The sequence below is a fragment of the Mangifera indica genome, chromosome 17 (assembly GCF_011075055.1).
Source record: "Mangifera indica cultivar Alphonso chromosome 17, CATAS_Mindica_2.1, whole genome shotgun sequence".
In the NCBI taxonomy this organism is placed as follows: domain Eukaryota; kingdom Viridiplantae; phylum Streptophyta; class Magnoliopsida; order Sapindales; family Anacardiaceae; genus Mangifera; species Mangifera indica.
Genome location: NC_058153.1, coordinates 1,683,780 through 1,694,887, shown reverse-complemented (window position 1 = coordinate 1,694,887; position 11,108 = coordinate 1,683,780). Strand labels below are relative to the sequence as shown.

Below are 11,108 nucleotides of genomic sequence, written 5' to 3'. Positions count from 1 at the left end.
ATTATTTATATATATATATCTAGAGATAATATGTTTGACTTTTTAAGATTTAAATAAAAAAAAATCAGTGATTTTAAATAACTATAAATTTATGAACATTTATAGGTCAATGAAATTAATTGAATATAAACTGATGCGAAGATACAAATCTAAAGGGTAATAATAATTTTACTTTTTACATTGTATAAAAATTTTTTATTAATAAAGTTTAATTTTTAATAAAAATATATTATTTATTATAAAAAAAAGTGCCTTTAAACTATAAGCAAAAATGTAATATTATATTTAGACATGATAGAGTTGTATTGCTCTGTATTGTCTCGAAATCATACACGGTTTAGAATTTCTGGGCCGTGCCTTCGTGGAGTTTTTATGAATTGGTCTGTGTGTTTTTACAAATTGGTCCACTATTTTATATGATTTTAATTCTTAATTACATAATTTTTAATTTTTTTATAAGTTGTATTGAGCTGGCCCACGGGCCATATCCAAAACCCTTGACATAATTCGTATGGGTTGCGGGGCCTAGCACGATTCATAATTTCAACAATGCTGGACTAACCGGAGCCCAGCCCAAATCATACGCAGGGTACTTAAAGCCAGTTGGCGGGAAAAACCCTAACACCATTGAATCTCCTAAATTCTCACGACGAGATTTTTAAATTAAAATTTAAACTATCAAACTCAACGTATCCCGCCCTCTGATTTTCGCAAATGTTATCAAGCAGCTGATTCATGCCTTCTCAGTCTTAGCTTGATGATTCTAATCCTTCTTCCGCGAGTGTAAGTTTGAACTCTTCAAATTTGTGTTTGTGTTTATCATTTTTTACAGTTGTTGATTGGTTTATGAAATTCGCGAAAATTGAATTGATCATTGTTAGTTCACTATCTAGTGCTCGATAAAACGTTAATCAACAGAGAGATCTTGTCCAGGCCCTCTTTACATTTTTTAGGTTTTGTTTTACTATCTGATTGCTGATAAACTGTAACAAAATAGACAGATTATATAGCTTTTATTTTTCGATCTTTTGCAGGGTCGTGATCACAAAGGAATGGTTCCAGTGAAAATGAAGCTGATAAGTGAAGCTTGGCAGTCGGGTGATGACAAATCAAATTTCGTGGTTAGCGGTTCACAGGTCACTAAGGTACTCCTCTAACCCTCTCATAACAATTTCTACATATTCTGAATATATATACCTTTTAAGAATTTAATTTTAAATACTGAAGATAAATAGTGGGATTTATCATAATTTTTTTTAAAATAATCGTGTTGATCTAGGTTACGGTTGGAATGGTGTTCGGCAAATAGGAAAGGACTTCTGATGTCACTTTCACCCTAGATGATGGGACTGGGCGAATTGAACACAAAGGATGGTAATATATGTTTTGCCATGTGAATGCAGTTAATGTATGCTTATGTTATTTAGTTAGACCTTCTGAAATGTTGTTTTACTTCTTGGAGTATAAGTGAATGTAAATGATGCCTATAGGGGAATAAAATCACAAAGTGAATAATGCCTTTATATATTCCAGAAATTCTTAATTCCACTTCAAGTCCTGCTTATATTTAGTTTTAATTTAAGCTCAATTATTTTGATAGGACTGAGAATAAATACAAGGTTTATTCATTAAATTATGATGAGATAAAATACATTGTGATATATGAAAGATAATACTTGTTCCAAAAGGATTTATTGCTATGATTTGTGTATTTTATATCTTTACTTTAGTACATATATTCATGGAATATGAGCTAAGTTGGACAATATTGGTTTCTTTTCTTCCATATAACTGTTTAAAGCAGTTAATAAAATGTATTGAGTGGTGTATAATCCACTTCTTTCCCTTAGTTACATTTTTAATGGTAGGATGTATATATTAAATTTTTTGTTGACATCCTCGGTTGAAGGCATTTTTTCATAACACACATACATCATTTTATTTTGAATTCGGATTGTCTGGAAGATCTTCCATTCAAAGGACAAATTCTGCTACAATTTCAACTTGCTAAGGCATGGGATTAGTTTTTACATTCCACAGATTATTGATTTTCATTCTATCATATGTAATTTTGTTTTTGTACATAGATATAAATTTAATTTATGACTAATAAAGCTAGCATTAGAGTGCTTTTTTTATGGATTTTAAAACTTTGGCTAATTGGTTATTTGATTTGCAGAGCAAAATGATGACTTGTCTGGCTAGATGAACATCAAGTGACTGCAAAGCAGCACACTTGCTATGTTCCCTGTGTACTGTTACTGTAGCTTCTAAAATATCTAGATAGTAAAGCAGATACTTCTCTTGTTTAGTTATTTGTTGCACTCCAATAGGGCATTGATGTCTTTTTCTTCTCAAACCTTGTATCTTCTCGTCTATATGAAGTGACGTCTCTGTTCTGAAATCAGAAATCACTTGCATTACAAATGATCCTCTGCTGCCGTTATGTTGCAAGAAAAGTATTAATTGGCTTAAGTTGTTAAATAATTCCTTAAGAAATTTATAAAATTTGTAAAAACCGAATAATATTTGAAGCTTGGAGGCATCTTCTTTTCAGGAAGTCAGGGCAATAACTTTTTTTGGTTGATTGTGGCTGAATTCAAAATTATGATTTTGCAGGTTACAGATCGTTGACAATAGTTTGACTATTAGAAAGAAAATGACTTCTCTTTATTCTAGGATATAAGATGCTAAAGTTCTTTAATATCTGATAAACCTTGGTGAAGGTATATTTGCAAATGAAGCTGCCATAGTGCTTTTCTTTTACCTGCTGAATTACTCTCATATGTGCCAAATATTAGTTTCCGTAATTTATGGACCACATGGAAACTCAAATTGACATGGTGGCTCTCAAAGTATTTAATTTCTGAATAATGTCTGGCTTCTTTTGCTACACTTGCTGGATCTCAATGTGAAAGTTTTGTTTATCAAAAGTAGTTGGTTACTTTTCACTTTTACACTAGCTTTTCCTTTCTTTTTATTTCAAGTCTGTTACAATCTTTGGTAAGGTTATTTTTCATTTTATTATTTTCATCGATCAGTTTGAATGAATATGTATTATATGTATCCATCGTATTTATCTTTTATGATTTGATCTTGTATTTTTGTTTATTGAAGTTACAAAGTTTTTTCTTTAGCAATTATCGGATGAAAGTTTTGTTTATGATAATTAGTTGGTTACTTTTTACTTTTACACTAACTTTTCCTTTCTTTTCATTTCAGACTCGTTAGAATCTTTGGTAAGGTTACTTTTCACTTTATTATTTTTATCGATTAGTTTGAATGAATACGTGTTATATGTATTTATTGCATTTATCTTTTATGGTTTGATTGTGTATTTTTGTTGATATCATTTGAAAGAAAGTAATGTATATAAATTATAATGTGTTACATGAATATAAAAATTTATACATGGAAACTAAATAATGCATACAAGGAACCAAAATCAAATTATATACAAGAAAACCGAATTATTAAATTATAAAATATAATTTTCATTATCCCCCTCAAAGTCAGGATAGTAGTATTTAAACCAAATTAAGTTTAGAAACAAGGTGACTAAATTGTACATGTTGAAGAGTTTTTGTAAAAATATTAGCAATTTGATCTAGTGATTTAATCTTAAGAAGATGTAGGGTGCTCTTTCAAATATGAACATGAGTAAAGTGACAATCAACCTTAATATGTCTTGTTTGTTCATGGAAGACATTATTGTGAGCAATGTTTATGACACTTTTGTTATTGCAATAAAATAGAATAATACTATTCTGTGAAACTCTTAAGAGCTTCAAGTAACCATCAAATCCATATGAGTTTAGAAATGGTGTTAGTGAGAACCTGTATACTGTTTTAGAACTAGAGCGGGAAATAACATGCTACTTTCTATATGCTAAGAAATCAATGTATTTCCAAGAAAAATACAATAATTTGTGATAGAATAATGCTCATTACGATCCCAAGTTGAATTAGTATTTGAATAAGCTTGCAGATAAAGGGAAAAGGTAGATGAAAATCAAAGGCTATAACATATTGTAGCTTGAAAAAATTGACGAATTTGAAGCACAACAAAATAATGACTAGTGCATGAAGCAAATGTGAAATGACTAACTAGACCAAAAGCACATGAAATGTTAGGTTAGGTGACTGTTAAATATGTTAGACTTCCAATGAGATGACGATACAAAGTGGGGATCATGAAAGGGTTCCCCATCTAGTTATTGAAGTGTAATGTTTGGATTAATAGAGTAGAATTTGATGGACATATGTGTCGCTTTGATATCATAAAAGAAAATAATGTATTTGATATATATGAATTGTAAGAAAACTGAATCATTGCATTAACATTTATAACTATAACAACATTCCAAATTTTGTTTCCCAGCTCTCTTCGCAATTTGGCATTGATGGACTCGAGGAACGTAATCAACTGGTCCTGGATTATCTGCAGCAACCTTCAATCAGGTTTGTCATACATCAAAATTTTGTCGTACCATAGAGCTTATTTCCCTTCCCTTCCGTTGCTTGCCACAGTGAATTGCCAAGTTTTTATTTTTATTTTCCCCTTTTCTCTTTATATTCCTTTTAGAACTTTTTCTTTTTTTCACTTGGTTTGGTATAATTTCTTAAACTTATTTCCAACTTCCATTCACATTTTTAGTTGTGTAAAACATTTGTGAACCTTTTTTCGGGTTTCATTTTTCTGGGCTTTTGTTGTTACTATTAAAGCTCCGGGATTAGGAAGCAATTGATATTTGTAGGACTTCATCTGATTTTTTTAACTGGTAGTCAAGAAACCCAGTTCCTTTGCAATTCACGCCCCCCTCTTTCTCTCTCCTATCTTGTGGTGTAACATATGATAGCTGGATTATGATGATACTGTATATCAAAAGTATAATATTTTATATTGAGTATTATATTATATTATATAATATATTTTTTTAAAAATAAAATAAAGATATTAATAAAATGATTAAAAATTCTAATTAATATATATTTATTTTGAAAAGTATTTTAATTTATATCAATAATATATTATATTATATAATGTATCTATTCTCTTAATAATTTAATATGTTTTAAAATATTTATTATTTATTATTTATATCATTTATGCCCGCATGGAGTTTGTTGACTGATCATGTAACATCTCCTTTTATTTATTTATTTATTTTTATTTCTTTTGAAAGTCTGTTCAATATGATTACAATCATTTTGGATTGTAATTAATTATTGTACGACTGTTTAATGCCTGAATCTGATGGCACGGGTGTATCCCAAATTGAAGCTGGATCGTCCATTGGGGAGACTACTGTTCAAATGCATGTGCTGCTTTCTAATCGTATCAATCCTCCAGGGCCCCTTGTCCTTCATCGGTACAATTATTGATTGAATCTTCTTCCTACAATCCAACAGCTGAGTAGGGGGCCATGTGGAAGTGTTCTGGTGGTGTCACCTAGTTGCAGTGCTGTAGTAATAAAGTTGTGGTCGATTCCCGTTTCTGGTACGTTGATTGGTATTATAATGTCGTTGAACAACTCTTTCTACATTCATTTTTAAATATTTAATTAATATATTAATATATAATTAAATATTATTTTATTTTAATTTAAAATATAATAAAATAATATATACTTTTATATATATAATTAAAATATTATCATATAATTAAAAATTTTAAATTAAAAATAAAATAATATTCAATTATATAATTACACATAATTTTTATATTTAATTATGTATCTATAAATATGTGTATATAGTATTTTTATTTAAAATTATTTAATTATAAAATAATATATTATTTAAATATTTTATTAAATATTTAAAATAAGATAAATGAAATATTATTAATTTAAGGCACTGTGAGAAATATCTCAGATTCCATGTCACGTGAATATGTAGAAAAAAAATAATCATTTATCTCCCCTTACCCATGATATCAATTGGTCAGAGTTAACATGTTTAGAAGAGGTAATGTACGATTTCTTATGTATATTATATGTGGGTCTTTCTGATATTTCTTAAACCTAGGTAAGAGTGTGATAGGCCATCATAAAATTAAAGACTCATTCTTAGACAGTGGAATTGAAATTAAAAAGTATATACATTATTCAACAGTTACATATCTCTAGAGTGAAATCACATGCTGGATGGTTGAACTAAACATTGAAAAATCCTTACACCATTGGCAGCCTGGGTAGGTCTAATTTTGGTGTATCACACTTGAGATGGTGTGATTTGTTCTAAATTAGACTCAAGACGATGTGGTTCTGGTTGGAATTACATTGTCTCATGTGCAATGCTATTTTGTCTTTGAGCCTATCTCGTCAATCTCTTAAATTAAATCTCGAATTTCGCATTACAAATCATAATTTGGAGATCTTAAATTTAGGTCCTTATCACTCCAATTAGATCTTAAATTAAAAAAAATTAGTATAATTTCTTTTCACCAATCAAATTAAATAATCAAAATTCTCAGATTAAATTTTTTTTGGTTAACTCAAAGAATTTTTGTGATAAAATCCCTAAAAGATCGTAATCATTTAGATTTATAACTATTATTCAAATAAATTAGAGAGATAAATTTTATTAAGATATATCATCATATTTAAGATTATTCAAACCCTCCCAGATGTTTGTAAATGATCTTCAATCTTTCATTACGTAAGCCAACCTTGGGGTTATCAAATTAAACTTGATCAAGCTGTATAGTCAACAAAACTCAACCATTGCACGTACGAAAGAATAGAGAAACAAAAAAAAAAAAAAAGTAAACAGAAGAGGCATTAGCGGTAGAGGGTGAGTGAGGGAGAGAGGCATGTTTGGCAAGACGTGACCTTGTAGGTCAGTGGAGCAGGACGTCAGCTGGCGAGTTGCTGGAGCAATAAGTTTGTAAGCAAAGAGGGGGTTATGGATTGGACAGTCAGATAGCTGGGCAAATGTTTAATATGATTTGTTGCTGGGTTTTGTAAGTTTAGAATCAAATCCTTTGCAAAGTGCTTTCAATCTGCTGGTTTCTTATGTCACATCATTGGTTTGGTGTGTCAGTGAGTATTATGGTATCCCATCAAGAACCGTGAGATTCACCTTAAATATCGGTAAAATAGATAAAATTCTAAAATTTTTGTGTGAAAGTCTGGGGTCAAACTTTAATTTATTTATTTTAATAGTATAATTATCAGTTATTGTTATTATTATTATTATTTTATTAATAAAGAATGTGAGGGAAAGGGTGGCTATCACCATGAAAGAGAATGGTGGAGAAGTAGAATAAATAAAGAAAAGAAAAAGAATAAAAAAATGAAAAAATAATAAAAAAATTGAATATCTAGCACATGTTTTGGGCAGATATTATATAGAAATATCTTCATGCCTTTTCACACTTAACAAAGAAAATTGGACGAGGGATGAGAAAATGATGTTTGAAAAAATTATTAGTTGTCAATTTTCCACCCAAAGTTAGATCTTAGGACATGTTGTCACCCTTAGAATGCATAAATCTTTTTTTTCCCCATAAAATCTGGTGTTTTTTTACAGAAAATTTCCCCCTATTATCCTTTTTTTTTTTTTTTTGCATTCTCTTTCTTCGTCTTCCCCTTCATTCTCTTCTAGTACTTCTTTTTCATTCTTCTATAATTTCTGATGTTTTGTTTCGTTCATTGAATTTTACCATTCTCTATTATTTCTTTTTTAATTCTTGACTTCAGTCATGACTATTCAGTGACTCACCACCACTGGCTTCACCAAGATGAGGGTGGTGGTGGTGCTATTGGTGATGAAAAAAAGAGAGTGATGTTACAAAGAGTTGTGTAAAGTAGAAAGAAATGCGAGGTGGACTGAAAGAAACAAGGAAAGTGAAGTGATGTGACGAATTCGGTTGGCTGTTATTACAATGTAACATTTTTGTTCGGTGATACTTCAACTGCTGGTTAATGAAAACAAAATAACATTTTTACCCTTTATCATTATCAAATTTTTATTAATAGATTGGGTCAAGAATATGATTTATGTATTCAAGGGGTGAAAAAGTGTTTTAAAGTCAAACCTTGGGTGGGAACTTGTAATTCACTCGAAGAATTTAATAAGATGATCAAATTATGTCGACTAGAATAATACCTACTTGAAACAAATATCTTGGAAATATATCTACTTTTATTTTATTTATTTGTTTTTATAAGGTAGCTAACTAACTTTCAATTCAGTCTCTACAATATGACAAAGTTAGTTTGCCATTTCAAATGTTTACCTTGATTCGTGCTCTCTCATGAATGTTTTACTTAAATGTAACGAACTTTCAAATTTCTACAGCTTCGCAGGCAAAAAAGTTAGCCTAGATTGGGAAGAAGAAATAAGAAGGTTAGCTAGCAAGATTCATGGCTTTGACTGTAGAGTATCCTCTTAATTTCAGTTCCAAATCTGAACCCATCAAAAAGGACAAAGATTTAATCAATAATAAATATCAACCACGTGAGACTTTAGCAGTATAAAAGGACTGCATGGCAATACAGGTTGAAGAAGAAATAAAGACGGAAACTTTTTTTTTTTTCCTTCAAATTTTGATGTCTATTTCTCTGTTTTAGGCTGTTGGGTTGTCTCAGAATTCGTTCATTCATAAATAAAACAATAAAAACATAACAAAACTTCCAGGGAGACTTGAAGAAATTGATCACAATGATCAGAACTCCTCGATCTTCCAAAGATGGAATGAATAAGGGAGCTTGGAAGGCTGCCGAAGACCAGATTTTGAGAGATTATATCAAGCTCCGTGGTGAAGGAAAATGGAGCAATGTTGCTAAAGAAACAGGTGCTTCATTTTCTCCTGTTAAAATGCAGTTTCATTATAATGGAATAGTAATGAGTGACATATATATATGTGATGATGATGCAGGCTTGAAGAGATGTGGAAAGAGTTGCAGGCTTCGATGGATGAACTATCTGAGACCTGATATAAAGCGAGGGAACATTTCTCGCGATGAAGAAGAGCTCATTATCCGGCTGCATAAGCTCTTGGGCAATAGGCATGTACCTATGTATAGGGTTCACACAGATTGTTTTGCTATAATTTGATTTCGTTTAGTTCTAATTCAAATCTACTAGTTTTGAAGCATAGTCAATTCAAACTAGAAAGAGTTTGGTTTGGTTGGCTAGTGAATTAGGTAGATGGTTTGATTCGCTTCGCTTCGATTTGACTCATAACTCAATTCAAATTATATTAAATAATTGTTAAAAATGCATTATTTTATCGTTTAGTTAATGAGTTACAAATTTAATTTATGAATTTGAGCGACAAACCCGAGCTATAAATTTAAACTATAAACTAGAGCTAAATTATTTTTATTCGAATCAAACTCTGACTATTCTTAATCTTGACTCGACAAGCTCGAGTTTAGGAGTGTTTGAGTTCGATTCAATTCGTATTTGACTACTTAAATTTGGCATGTTTGTTTCTTTAATTTGGTAAGCAATTGATTTCTACTTCCATTGCTTTTTTCAGGTGGTCGCTAATTGCAGGCAGACTCCCCGGAAGAACGGACAATGAAATAAAGAATTACTGGAACAGCAACTTGGCTAAGAAGCTACCGGAGCCGCTGGTACAGTCTAAAAATATTAACAAAATGAGAACAAGAGTTAAATTTCAGCTCCCATCTTCATCATTACCACCACCAGCACCGCCGACACCAGCTGCCGGAAACAGTGTGTTCATTGGAGCCGCAGCTCCTTCTGATGAAGAAGACACTAAAGAACTCATTAATGGAGTGGAGCTACCACTATGCACAGAAGGCCATCGCGCCCGGATTGATAAGACCGCCATTCATGAAACTGAAACTGGTTGGCACAGCTTCAGTGATGGGTCGCCATCATCAATGTCGACTAAAGAAGGAGACAATGACAATTCGTCGGACTTTATGATGCTGGATTTTAACGTGGAGGACTTCTGCAACATTCTTGATTGTAACGTGGAGGACTTCACGAATAAGTTCAGTGAAACGGAGGATGAAGCATCGATTTTTCCTGAGAAAATTATGGAGGAAAATTTGGGAGGAGATCAAAGCGATACAACAACTACTACTACAGCAGATCAAGATCAATTCTTGTCGTTGGCTTCTTCTTTTCTTGAATCAGCTGAAGAATGGCCGGGAGATCATGATTTTAACAATAATATTAATCATGTTTCGAAGTCGTTTAACCTTCACTAATTTTCAATTTGGACCCATTGACTTCATCTGAAAATTTGATAAATAATGAGTGGGTTAATTTAGCCCTTCCTTTTTAGTAGATATTCTTTTTAGCGGGAAAAGAATGACATATAAATTAATCAAATTAAAAGTTGGGAAATTATAAAAAATAGGCAAAAGTAAGGGGGTTTAAGCGAAATTACCCAAAAAATTTAGATTAAAGCAAAAATGCCCAACTTTTGTGAAATGTCGAAATTGCCCATATATAAACCCAATAAATTTCCACTGTCCCCACTGTGAAATCACTGTTCAAAAACAGGGGAAAATTCGAAATTTTCCCCTGTCCCACTGTCATCACAATGTCGGCCAGATTTCTGGCGATTTTCGTGGTTTCTGGCAATCGAAAATGACACACCATGTTAGAATATCTTTCGTCATCTTGTTTGAATCAATTTATTGTTTATATTATTGAGATTTGAGTGAGATTTTGCGGTTTAGGGTTTAGGGTTTTGATTTTGAACAATATTTGAAATGTTTGGATTCTTGGTCATTTTCGTTGAATTGGTTGAGAGGTTTTGTGTTATAGCTTACGTAGATTTAATTTGTGTTGAAATTGGAGGCCGAAACGACAAATTTTTGGCTGAAAAATCGTTCCAAAGCTAGCGGTAGTCGACAGTGAGAACAGTGTTTTCCACTGTGGAACGATTTCTCCCACTGTCCACAGTGGGTTAAGGGGTTAATTAGCCTTTTTCAAAAAATCAGGGAGCTGTGTGAGAGTCCTCATTCTACTGTGGACTTTTCTGAAATTTGCCGCGTGACAGTGGGCTGTTAGGTGGAAATTAACTTTTTTAAAACTATAGGGTTTATATGAGACAAACTTTGAACAGTCATAACTTTTGATCCATGAGGAGTTACGGGGCCTATAGTATATCA

At 31.5% G+C, this 11,108-nt stretch overlaps 1 protein-coding gene and 1 long non-coding RNA gene across 2 annotated transcripts; both read left to right on the top strand.

Moving 5' to 3' along the window:
- The first annotated feature begins 641 nt into the window (after positions 1–641).
- On the top strand, positions 642–5,534 carry LOC123200413. Its single transcript, XR_006498553.1, has 6 exons — positions 642–783; positions 1,035–1,145; positions 1,280–1,374; positions 3,223–3,239; positions 4,382–4,461; positions 5,285–5,534. It is a non-coding gene; the product is annotated as an uncharacterized LOC123200413 (long non-coding RNA).
- Positions 5,535–8,512: 2,978 nt separating this feature from the next.
- Positions 8,513–10,275, top strand: LOC123200381 (transcription factor MYB123-like). Its single transcript, XM_044615550.1, has 3 exons — positions 8,513–8,803; positions 8,888–9,017; positions 9,494–10,275. Exons 1-3 carry the CDS (start codon positions 8,671–8,673, stop codon positions 10,194–10,196), a joined length of 966 nt encoding a protein of 321 aa, XP_044471485.1. The 5' UTR covers positions 8,513–8,670; the 3' UTR covers positions 10,197–10,275.
- Positions 10,276–11,108: the final 833 nt, after the last annotated feature.